The sequence below is a fragment of the Patagioenas fasciata genome, chromosome 10 (assembly GCF_037038585.1).
Source record: "Patagioenas fasciata isolate bPatFas1 chromosome 10, bPatFas1.hap1, whole genome shotgun sequence".
Classification (NCBI taxonomy): Eukaryota; Metazoa; Chordata; class Aves; order Columbiformes; family Columbidae; genus Patagioenas; species Patagioenas fasciata.
Window position 1 is genome coordinate 2,825,384 of NC_092529.1, and position 13,156 is coordinate 2,838,539.

General features: G+C 44.0%; 1 protein-coding gene across 3 annotated transcripts in view; it reads left to right on the forward strand.

The window, feature by feature from the left end:
* The window catches only part of MGLL (monoglyceride lipase), a 93,704-nt gene that overhangs the window by 44,798 nt on the left and 35,750 nt on the right, over positions 1 to 13,156 (forward strand). For all 3 annotated transcript variants that reach the window (XM_065845195.2, XM_065845197.2, XM_065845196.2), the window contains exon 3: positions 10,970 to 11,076. In XM_065845195.2, coding sequence (XP_065701267.1) covers positions 10,970 to 11,076 — 107 coding nt within the window. The remainder of the gene's footprint in view (positions 1 to 10,969; positions 11,077 to 13,156) is intronic.

Genomic DNA, 13,156 nt, shown 5'->3' on the forward strand with positions numbered 1-13,156 from the left:
GATTGCAGTGAGGTCTGGAGTCCCTAGCTGAAAGTTGCCAGAGAAATTCAGTTATTCCTTGAGGTTTTGGTGGTTGAAGAGTGCTTGATGTTTGAAGAGAGATTTAAAAAGAAAACCTACAAAGTGATGCATTAGTTGTTCTCCGCTGTTCAGCTACAATTGTCTCAGCAGCAATCTGTTAGAAGGAAGAAAAGAGAGGGGAAAATAAAAAAGGAAGCAAAATATTGACAACTGGGATAGAGCCAAACGTTCAGCAGTAATAGCGTAGTAATCGTTTCCTCCAGTATCGAGTAGAGATGGGTAAGGAGAAAATGTACAAACTCCTGTAGAGTTGGTAGGCAAGGAAGATGACTGATCTTTCTCAGCCATCAGTCTGGGTTATAATAAAAAGAGCTCTGTATGTTTTCTTTCTTCCTCGATCAAGCTCAAAGCTTGCAGGCTGAGGGAATAAATCTTAAATCTTTGGCCTGTGTTTTAGAGCAGAAAGTTGGTTTAGTTTGCTGTAGGTGTCGGTGGGTTAGCCAGTTCACCAGCTGGCCAAGCGAGCTGCTTTTTATAACTTTCCAACATATTTATAACTTTTATTTTTCAAAACTGTTTCAGTGAGGTTTCAAATTCAACTGTGAAATTCCAGAAATCTGCAGTGGCTTAATTTGCTGGGCTAAAGGCATAAGGGGTCGTGGGGAAGCAGCAAGTAATTAAATTGCTGTAGAGATAACATCTCACTGACTTAATGGTTAAGCTTTTTCTTCATTTTTTCAATTAAGTGTGAAAGCTAGCCTACAATATTTGGAGTACTAAAGCCCATGTTCTGAGCAGCATTGATCATCTCATTATATTAAAAAGATATTTGAGTGATCAGCATTCAGCCGTCCTCTGGTCCTTTAGCGAGGAGCACCGAGCATCTCAACCTAGGCTGTCCTGAAGACGCACAGATCATTTAACTGACATTATTAAGCTGCCTGCAAGTTCATTAGGACAGAAAGCTTTATAAAAACTGGCTTTTTCTTTCCAAGTTCCATGGCAGTGGGAGGAAGGGTCAGGGTGATGGATCAGAGGACCTCTTGTCGCCCCATCCACCTCCGCGTTCTGTGACTCTACAACAAGCCTTGTTGCGCCCTTTGTAAAGCGTTTTGTGAATGAGGAGCATTGTACAAAAGCCAGCTGTTGTTGTTATTTATGCTGTTTATTTACTGGTGACAATTTTGCAAGCTGGGGAGTGGAAAAGAAGAAAAAAAATCAACCTGCAGATTCACTTTGTTTCTATTTAATTTTGCTTTCAGTGTTTGGGGAATGTTGGTTGGTTAAACACTACTCTTTCCTCTAAATACCCTAGATTTACACAGTTGGTGGAATTATTGCCGTATCCTTACACATAGGTGTACATTTCTCTTTTGAAGCATCATTTGAGGGGTCTGACCATCAAAGGTTTAGGAGAGATGCTGGGATCCCTCAGCACAGCTAAACGTAGCATCAAAGCCCATTTCCATTTCTCCAAGCCCAGAGCATTTCCAGCCACGTCCCCGCTCTGCAGGCAGCTGCCAAACCTTCTCCTGCCCCATCTCGCAGCTCCAGAACTGGGGTCTCTCCTCCTCCCCGTGTCCTACACGACACACACGTTGGTTCCATCCCCATGTGGGAGCCCCACTGTTGCAATAAAGCTGATGAAGCTCTTTCCCTTCCCGTTCCTGGCTATGACAGATGCATCCCTCGCATGTGATCCAACAAATGGTGTCTTGTAAGTTGGCAGAAGAGAAACTCAGGGGGGAAGGACAAAACATCTTTGTAAGCTCACACATCAGCTCTGGCTCTTTCTTTGCTGGCAGTTTTAGGAGTCAGAGCTGGCCTGGTGGTGGTGGGGTTAATAGTTGTGGTATTGAAAGTGTTTGCTCTTGATATTGCTGAGGCTTTTTAAAAATGGTCAGAAATAGGTGGTATTTCTCAGTTGCTGGTGAAGCACTCCACAGAAAACACAGCGTTCCTGCAGCAGAATAACAGCTTGTGGTTTGAATAAATGTTGTTATTTCTGCTCTGCTGTAGGTGTACATGTATGTTTTGGTTCAGTGACTGCCAGATACTGTAAAGGAGTATTGATTTCCTTTTCTATTTTAAGCTTTTCTGCAGAAAAGGCATCCCACATGCCTTCAGCTTTCTTTGCCTCTACCTAAAGTGGCTGCAGCCAAGCATTTATCTAACTAAATACTCTTTGATTTTATTGTTACCACTCATCCTTATTTTAGTAGTTGCACCCCAAGTTGGTCAAGTCCCCATTCACCTTCTGGAGTTTAAAGCTTTTCCATCAAGCCCGTTTTGAGAGCAATCCAACAAGACAGCGTTGAAAACTCGTAGCAAGTGGTTCCTTATTTACACTGGCATGGCAGTTCTGACTGCCATAGATGAAGCTGCCTCGGTGCTGGAAATGAAAGAGCATTTTAGGAAACAAGCTGCCATAGCCAGAGTCTTTGGACAGCCAGATCAGCTCAGTGCGACCAAGAAATAACGCAGACCTGGGTTTGGCAACCGTAGGCAGAAGTCTCCATCCATTTGTTAGCTATTAAATCATCTATAGGTAAACCATTGCACCTCAGCCACGGTCCAGATTTACTCTGGTTCAAAACCTGAATAAACATTTCAGCCTTTAAAGCAGATGCTGCAGCGATCGCTGTCTTAGCGGGATTCTTGCGTCTCACGTTTAACTGCTTACATTCAACTTTCTCTTCTACTTCAGGTCTACAGCAAACATGGAATGGTAAATTAATTGGAACATGCTCAAAGCCTTGGCAAGTGCTTTGCCTGTGACATTACTGATTTCCCAAGGGAATAGCTGCTGATATTGGTTTTGACAGAACCCGTAAAGCCTCTCGCTGCAAAGATTCCTCTCATAGCCGGGCAGGGCTGAAGTGCAGCTCTGGGATGTGCCGAGATAGGACTGTGCATTGGAAATTAATGTGCTTAATCTCAAAGTATGTTAAAATATACATGAGCGCTTTATGATTAAGAAATCACTCCTTGAGTTTCTGTCTCTGAGTTTATGGGATAATTCCACCCTGGCTTTTGGAAAACCACACAGAAAAAGATTGGCTGTTCGGAGCCTCATGTTATCTGTGGCATCTGAACTTCTTATGAGTTTGTCCATTTGTTAAAGATAATAAATTAAAATAGCGACCAACAGAGAGGACTACAGCCAAAACCAGATCAGAAACGTAGAAGTGAGGATGGGTAATGGACTCAATGCAGGAGGAAGTGCAGAGTTCCATGTTGTGGATGGAATTGCCTGATTACAAACAATACTATCAAGTCTAAATATTTCAGGGAATTGAAGTGTTACATTTTGCTTTAAACAATTGCCATACAATTAGGAATTGCACAGTCAGTGCAAAAAGTAATAATACCATACTATCCTGAGTTCACAGACCAGGTGAAACGTCATCCCCTTCCTTGCTCCTTCCTTATTCACAGCTCTCTTGCAGATTACTGAGGATTTGCCCACATTAAGCCCAAAATGCCTGGTCAAGGTATTTCAGTTGTGCCATTTTTCTTGCAAGGAATGGCCTGGAAATGCTCTGAGCCCCACGTGTCTGCTTTTCAGCTTCTTCCCCGCACATGTGCCAGGGTGATGAGCCGAATTTTTCCTTTAATAACATTTTCAATATTGCTTGTCATGAGTGGTCAGTGCCATCCACTCCCTGAAAGAACAGCTTGAGACTGGCAGCGATTAGAGCCGTGGCTGGAGTCTAAAATGTGGACAAACCATTTTTAAGAACCATTCAAAGTCAGAGCAGCAGGTCTGGGAGTCCGTTCTGCCGAGGAAGATCCCACCCCTGATACCGAAGTGGAGGAATGCCTCCCCAGGGCAAAGTCCATGTAACCCTAGAATCCCTCTCTCTCCAGTTTTATCCAAGAAAGGGGTGGGAAGATCCGGCCCATGAATTTTAAGCTACACGGTGCACGTTTGACCTCTGATCTCAGCCTTGTGTCCCCTAAAATATTACTTCAAAGCTTCCTTGGAACAAAATGCAGCTGGTCTCAAATGTTAACTTTGCAGAGATTTGTCTGGAGCTGAGCAGTTGCCAGGTTCCAATAATTCCTTCCCTCCACCCCCACCTGAAGTTTCCTTCCTCTCTTTTCCCTGTATTACACCACGCATGAGTTATTCTTGGTGAGAGCTTGCTTTTCGAAGAGCTACAATAAATCAGCGTAAGCTGTTTCTCCACATTGTTTTGTGCTGGCTCTAGCTAGACCCTGTTGAGCCTTTTGTCTTGAAATATATGTGTACTGCCCAGGTCTGTCTCTGCTCCGTTGATTTATGGTGTCTACGCTTTCTGGTGTTGTTGAATAACCCACCCATGTTACTCCTTCTGGAGGTCACAGCAGTTGTCAAACGTCCTCCTAACTCGATGCTGATGAGGGATTGTTGTGATTTTGAGATGTATGATGAGACCAGGCTTGCAGACATGTTGCAAGAGGGTTGCTCATGGAAGCCAGTGCAGATTTTAAGACTGAGTCCTAAGTCTCTATCATGTTAGACAGTGGGATGTTGCCCAAACAAATAGCAGCCCCTTTGGGCAGATTTGAATAGGAACTTCCAAGCCTGAGTAAATGGGGGAAGAAAGTAGGAAGCAGAGTTTGCTGGAGTGGTTTATATTTTAATTGCCAGTTTAGGATCTGGACAGGAGTTAAGCTATTGATTCTACTAGACTAGACCAAACCACATCAAACACAAATGTGCAGAATCCTGAATCCCCAGAAGTCCTATAAAAATCAAGCAGAAATTACGTAATGTGAGCATAGTGCATGTTCTGTGGTGCTCAAAGGTTTCCAGAGCTCTGTCAGATATCCACGCTGATGCTACGTGGTCTGTGATGTTAAGAGAAGATGGATAGACTCGACTCCAGGCTGTTCCTGCCCTGACTTGCTGCTTCTCCTGAGTTGGGAAAAGTAGCTGTAGGACTGCTAGTTTAACATAGTGTTGTTCAGCTTCAGAGAGAGCAGAAAAAGAGGCGGCTGCCCAGGTTACAGACCTACTTGGCAAAGCTGTGGGTCACTAGAGCAAAGGCTAAGAATGCGTTTCTCAAAACTGGGCGAGAGAGCAAGCAAAGCTCCTTGAGACGTGGCTTGGCACTGGGAGCAAAGTCATTGCCTCTTGTGCCTTCGGAGGGACAGAACTGCGTGTTTCCCTGGGCAGAAGGATGGCGCGAAGGGACACACCTGACTCCACTGTAAATTTTCCTGTCTAACCGGAGTCGCCAGGGTAAATTCTTGGCTAACTGCATAGGTCACGAGCACGCACAACATGAGATAAATTACCCTATCTATTTGTAGTCCCTGCCCACAGCCCACGTTTTCTCAGGTTGCTTTGGGACACAGATCACCTCAGAGGAAAAGAAAAAGGCAAAAGATGACTCAAAATCAGATACAGCAACATCCCTCTTCAAACTTCAGGTCTTAGATCCAAAGCGAGAGGCTCAAGAGTCCTCTGGAGAAAATGCCACCAGTGTCTGGCTGTTCTTTGTTACATTTTCTTGGGATTGATTACCTGGATTTTTTGGTTTTAAAGGTAATCTTTAGCCAAATACCAAGGGTAGAAAATTGGAACAACAGTTAAAGCTTCACAAAGTTACAAGCTGCTTAATGCGTGGTCTTATTATATGAAAGGCTGCTAATCTTCATAATCAGCAAGGACCACTAACCCAGCTAACACAAGAATGCATACCTTTAGTTGATTTTCCATTATAATATACTTTGGAAGCAAAACATACACACACGACATTACATTTTCACCAAGTTCAAAATGTCTGTGAGCAACTTTCCAGTTGCTTGTCCAAAAATGCCACCGGTGAAATGGTTTTGATAGATGAATGTTAATTGTTCACTGTGGTTCTAAGACTCCGGCTGATGCCAGCTACAAAGGAACCGATAAATCACCTCCAACAACACAACAAGATTTAATACTTAATTTCAGCAAGCCAGTCATTTTTCTGGCAGCCTAACGAACCCAGAGCCTTCCTGTCAGTTTGCTTTAAAAAAAAAAAAATCACTTCAGGAATTTAGCGTCAAGTATTCAAAACTGCTCAAGTCAGATGTTCTTTGTTAGAGTTGATCTGTTTCTGGTAACAACGTACATAATACCAAATGAAAAACACAGTTGCCTTACATAGAATAACATGGTATTAGCGTAAGTTGCAAGGGCTTGATTCAGGAAATCACGTCCGTGTGTGATTAAATCAGTCCATATTCAAGGCAGCACTAATAAATCCTTTTAAAAAGCTTTATATTGTACTTTTTAAGTCCTACTGACTTTCCTGAGTTAAGGAATGTTTCCCAAGATTAAACAAATACTTAAATATTGTTCTGAAGAGGAATGCTCTTGAATGGGTGGAAAAGATTGCGTTTTTCCTATATGCAGTCATAGGAAGCTTGTCTTCAGTTCTTTGGTCTAGTCCCAATGCTTTGGGTTATTTTCTGGCAATAACAGACCATGTATGGGGTCCCACGGAAGTGCCTCCGTCCCCAGAGGACACAGTGTGTTAAAATCACACCATCCCACCCACAACCTTCCTCATCTAGTTCACTTTCCACCTCCTTTTTACTGAAAATAAAGCAAGAACATTGGTCTTATGCTCAGCGTCCTAAGTTGTGTTTCTGGCCTACAAGATTTCATAGCACAGCAGCTGAGTGTTATTTCAAGGTACATTTCTCCTAATGACAACACCCTGGTTTTAGAAGGCTCTTGTGTAAGCCTGTTCCTGGAGTTTATTCGCCCTGCAATCCTTCTCTTGCAATTGATTGTGGAATTGCATCTCTAAACAATTGTACTGGTATGGCAGAGGTGGGAACATGTGCCCAGCGATGAAGTGAGAACCTCTACAACTGGTTCTGCTCTTGCACCTAAAGCTGAATTCCCACCCTGCAAAGCTGCTTGCCACACAAGTGAAATATTAGAGGATGTGAAGTTATAGTGAGAAACATTGAATGGTTGCAAACAGGTAAAGCCCAGATCAGCTGATGAGCCCTCCAAGAGGCAGGACAGAAGGACAATGTGTCCACGTGGGTTTGTTCACACCAACTTAGCGTTGCAGCATGGCCTCTGCCACTCCTGACCTCCCTGATTCAGGAAAGGACGTTTGCACGTACCTGTACCAACTGCATGGGTGGCACCACTGTGTATTTCTTATTTCACAACACGGGAGGGACCAACACCAACCACGGGCAACCGGCAGAGATGTGGAAGTAGGGGGTGGTCACTGGTGTTTACCATCACCTCCTAATGGGAGATAAGTAGAAACAGCTGGTAGTTGATTGGAGCAGTAAAGGTAAATACCATCCTGCCCTCTTGTTTTAATAAGTGACTGCCTCGGATTGCCCAGCTGTACAGTTCCAGGAGGCAGAAACCTGCCATGGGGAGGGAGGAATTGGTGGGGAGGGCTATGGGAAGGTCAGGGATTTGTGCAAACTGGCTGCTGCTCTGCAAACAGCAGTCAATAAGCTGTTTTCCTTTAATAGCCCTAATTGCTGTTGCACTAGTTAGGTCAGAGCAAGCATGTGGGTGCTTAACTCCTGCTGCAGCTCCCACCTTGGCTTTGTGTGCAGACGCACCCACGAGCGTGGGGAGACGGTGCTGTTGTGCGATTTGGTGCTTGCTCGAGGAGATGCCCAAGCAACGCAATTTCTAGATGTCCGGTAATTACAGTTCCACCAGCCAAAGCATCTAAAGATCCATCGGGTCTCCTTGCCGGCGGTGACAGAGACAGGAACTCGTGTGGGTTCAGGCACAGGTCAGCCCCCACCAGCTTTGCAGGTTGTGCAAAGTGTTTTCTACCTGACACGTACCAATTCCAAAGGATGTCAACCGCAAGAGCTGGAGGGGAAGAAATCTCTCCCCAGGGTGGTTATGATACGTGGAACCTTGTTTAGACAAAATTGCCATCGAGGTGGTGCACAGAGGCACTGCAGTCCTGCAAAATCCTAAAGCCTGAAGGGTTTCTGTGTTAATTTTAAATGATTTGGTTGAAAGCAGTCTGTGATATTCTGTTATTCCAGCCGTTGTGGTAGGAAAGAGCAGGCTGCGATTTGGGAGCAGGGGTGTCTGCAAAAATGTTTACATACAGTAAAGAACTGCTGTCAGTCAATCTAATCACTCGTATTTTCATGCCAACTCGCTAGCGAAAATATGTTGAACCGCGTATTTGTTATACAGCCTTCAGGTATTATTTGCCAAATCTAAACTTGTTTTTCAACAGAAAATGGGAGATTAGGTGAAAGAGCCACGTCTTCCAGTCCTTGCTCAGATGATATTCATACTCGGTTTAATATTACAGGTGGTTGTGTTTAACGTATGGCCCCTGTGCTTAGACCTGAAAGCTGGAGCTAAAGAGCTGTGTAGACCTGACCTAGTTTTCAGTCAGTAAAGCCACTCTCACTTTTTATTCGACAACAAAATGAGCTCCTTCTCTTTCGACATAACAATTAGGAAATTTTACGCCTTGTTTATGACCATCGATATGACAAAACTTTCAAAAGTATCGAAGTGTTCTCGACAGCTACTGCCATTAAGGCTCTAAAGGCACAAACAGTCTCAGGCATTCTATTCAGTGTTTTGCAGACAAATAACAAGCCAGGTCTCTTCCCTGTGGTGTCCGAAAGCTCTGTTCTGCAGTCGTTGTGCGAGATGAGCGGTGAGGTTGCAGAACACCTTGCCTCTCTGAAGGATGGAGGGTGGTTCTTCTCTCACTGGTTTCACAGCAGATGAGGGGGCTGAGCGTACAGCAGGATGCTGTCAGGAGAAGTCGTGGTGCCGCATCACTGTGAATGAAAGCAAAATGAGGGCTTTGCTGTCAGGGGGGATGAAATAACAGCAAGAATTTCCTGGCAGAGATCTCTTTGCCAGCTTCCTATTAGGTTTCATTCACTTGATGCATTTCAGTGCATATCTTCAAATATTTCTCGGAGAAATTAAGGAGGGGAGGTTCAGGCCAGACATGAGGAATTGTTGCTCCTGAGGGTGGTGAGAGCCTGGCCCAGGTTGTCCAGAGAGGTGGTGGATGAACCATCCCTGGAGACATCCCTAGGCCAGGCTGGACAGGGCTCTGAGCAACCTGAGCTGGTGAAGATGTCCCTGTCATGGCAGGGGGGGCACTGGGGGAGCTGGGAAGGTCCCTTCAACCCAAACTATTCCATGTTTCTGTAATTCTATGACCAGGGCTGAGGTACCAGACCACTACATGTAGGTAGAGGCAGAAGCACTTGGATGGTGCCTTGACTTTTCAGGGGCATGTACTGAGCAATGCCTGGCTATTCCAGCACTGGCCGCAGTGTCTCTGCTGGGCTGCCTGTCTCTGGGAGAGGTGGGACACGTAAAGCCGTGATGCCTCTGCTACAGACAGTTAATATTTTCCCCCGTGGAATGGACAGTCTCTCCCTTTCTTCAGTATTTGGAGCTATAATAGACACTGCACTCTGAAAATCAGGCTGTCTGGCAATGCATTGATAACTTGACAAATCTATTGACAGGGAAAGATGACCGAGGAAGAACCGACTGCCCCACACACATAGTTTTGAATCAGTGATACTAAAGAACATTTGTAAAGCTCAGCAAGTTCAATAAGCTACGTGACCTAACCTCAGCCTTGCTGATTAGTATTAGACAGTTACCAGAGCATCTCTGCATTGCTGCTGTTGTGTTTGCTGCCCGCTCTGTAAAATCCTTCTGGTTTTGATGGATGCTCTTTCAAGTTGTCTGGCATGAGCAAATCCTTTGAAGCAGGTGCTAATCAACGAGCTAGAGCAGGACTTTCTACAGCATCCAACACCTTTTTAAAGTTTAAATATATTAAGATCAAAACCATTTATTGTGGTGAATACATTTTCTAAAAATGTATTCAAAACCTCCATCAAAATAAAGTTGAGGAATTCGCCAGCTGTAAACTGCTGTAATTATTTTATGTTGTCAGTTCATTTAATATTTCACTTAATGTGCTGAAAATGTCTAACCTGTAGCCTTCAAACTGTTTTGTGGTTGCTGGTGTTGCAATGACAGACGGTACTTTTAAACGAACACGTTATGTTTATGTTGCTAAAGCTGGATTTTAAATAGTCACCTGTCAAATTTAGCACAAAATCTGTAATTTCATTGCTACTTCTGATATAGTTCTACAGGAAAAACACTGGGAAGGTTCATTCAACTTCAGCCACTCTCGTGTGTTGCCATTCCAGTAAAAGTAAAACATCACTGGTAAAACTGGAATCTTCGAAGATAAATAATTGCATGTCTTTCAAAAAAAGGTGACTATTAGACTGATGGGTTTATGATCCCTGCCTGTAGTTGTATGGTGGCTATGTAAGAGTCACCTTGATCACCAATGTGAAGCAACTATTTTGGAGCAGAAATTGGAATGATAAAACGGCCGGCATTGAGAAGAAAAGATAAAATTCCAAACTTCAACCAAAGTTCTGGACTTTGCTTGAAGACCCATCCTTTAGCTGAAGTTTCATCTTGGACTGGTCTGTAGTGTCAGACAGTGTTGCAAGGTGCAAAGTTAAGGACAATATTTGGAGAAATACCAGTCCCAAATTAAATCAATGGCAACACTTCCATAGTAGGAGCAGTGCAGATGCCTCAAGTGCAGGACAGAGTTCTCCAGCTTGGGGATTGATGCTGATGCCCATCTGCATCTTCAACTTGCAGCAGGCCATGGTGACAGACACATGGGAAAGAGCAGTGACTGCCCCATGGGCAGCTGGATTCCGTCTGGTCTGTCCTACTACCACCTAACACCAGGTTGATGATAGGTCAAGGTGACCATTGGTTCTCCTCGATCAAAACCCACCTCAGCCATTAGATACTTGCCTTGTATTTGCCGATGTGTGAAATGCTGATGCTAAATTGAATATGCTGTTTTTCACTTGCAGCTCTGAAGCCTTTGTGGGTTGATTAGCAAGTTAATGATTTATACCTTAATGCTCCATTTAGGGCCCTGGTGTTTATCGCTCATGGCGCTGGGGAACACTGCGGCCGCTACGATGACTTGGCCCAGAGGCTCACAGGACTTAACTTGTTTGTCTTTGCCCATGACCATGGTGAGTAGTCTAAAATAGTGCTTGATTTACAGCAGCTCAGGACTTTACTGAAGCAAATGCCATTAAAGCTGCTCAGCAGTGAGAGAAGAGTCAATAAAATATTTACACCTCGGCATAAATGAGAAAGAGATGAAATGGTGCTTATTGGATCTGTAAAACCTATCCCCGCTCCTCGAGTTTTCCTCAGCGTTGTCACTGATCTTACTGCTGGCGCTATTTAAACCTCTGTCTAAGGGATTATTTCTCTTTCGCCCATCTCTTGGCTGAAGCTGAGACTCAAACCTGCCCCCAGATCTCCTCAAAACCAGGGCTGTTTAATTTGAGCTTGAAGATCCCAAATGCAGCAGAAATCAGAGCATGTGAGGCATTGCACCATTTAGTCTGAGAGAGGAAAGGCAAAACCTGACCGAATCCCGCTGACCAAGCCTTCCCCTTTCATTTGCTCCCATGCAAAAATTAACCCTCTATTTTCCCTGAAAAAAGAGAATACCTAGTCCTCTGGGCAGCTTGCAAGGAAAAGAAATAAAACCCTTGTGATTTTTCCGGACAACTGATCACATGCCATATTCAGGGGTGGCTTTACAAAGATGTGCAGAAATATCATTGCTGACCACGAGTCTCTTTCTGCCTTTATATTTCACAATATTTCTAAGTGTTCATTTCGATATATTCCCTCTAAGTTGGAGGCAGGCTAGCAGGAGTCTGCAGTCATCCCAGTAGAAAGTGTCGTTGTTCCTTTTTGCTTATCTGTATGGCATAAAGTTCATGAGAAAGGTGATGGAACGGGCCACATGCTGTCCACTCTGCAGCTGCTGGCCGTAGATTACAGACAATATATACCAGAAGTTACTGAACTCTGGGACACACAAGCAGTTTGTTCAGAGCCACCGTGGCCTACGAGAGACGGCGCTTGCTCGCTGTGCGTGCTTATCGTCGTGCCTTAGTTCCTCATTCCCTTAAAACTCGATAAAGATTTGAAGAAGTAGAAGTCAAAATAACAATATTCGAAGTAACAAGCCTCAAAGAAATGATAACACGTATTTATCGCATGGATTTGATATGGGGAATGCCTATTCTGTTGATGGAGAACGGCCTTTGGGGTGAAGGTTCCCGTCAGGCGTGTTTTGTGTTGTATAATGAGATAGTTATTTGCTCTCTTTTTCCTTGAATATCTTTTTGACTAGAGAAGCATAAATATTTTTTGGTGTTTTTTGTTGGTGGTGTTGTTTTTAATAGACTAATGTTGCTGCGTAAATTAGTTCAGTTAATACAAATGTGGTTGCTCAGGCCAGTTACCAATTCCATTCTCCCTGTCAAACCTACAGTTTTCTTTCCAAATTCTGTTTGGTTCTCATCATCAGCCATGGAGAGATGCTAAAGAGGAACCTGAAAGCAGAACAATGGAAACACAGTTGTGTTACACAAAGAGCTAATTTAACTGAGCCTCGATTCACCGTAAGTTAGAGAGAGAATGCACATGTGTTATATGGAACACGGGTTACAGCCCGAGCTGGATGCCAGCGAGAGCTGATGGACACAAACACATTGGTTGCCAAATTTGCTCGGATCACACTGGAAATTTTCCAGCTCTCCTCCACCGTTTTGTCCCTTCCAAATCACTTCACCAGCGTCTTCCCTCTTTGCCTCCCATCCTTTGGATGTCTTCGGGTCATATTAATTATTCAATTGTGTTAGCAAAATAATTGCTTTCTATTCCCCATCTCTTAGAGTGGCTCTTAGTCTTATGAGCTTGACGTAGTTTTCCCAGCCTGGCCATTTATTCTGATTCTGGTATTATCATGGCTGAAATTCCCAATATAGGTGCATTATCCATGAGATTATTCATGCAGTTCCACAGCCTGGCTGGCATGATTTCCCAAATGAGCTGGGAAGTTACTAGGGCTGTAGTATGCGTGACCTGACTGATGTGTAATTGTGTCTATCCTTCAGTCAAAAGAAGGAAAAATAATTTCCATTTATATTGCTGAGACTGTAGGAGCCTATGCTCTGGCTCTAAATCTTGCCAAAAGCTGCTCTGCACCACTGTTCCCTGTTACACGAGGCTTCAGCAAAAAGGCTG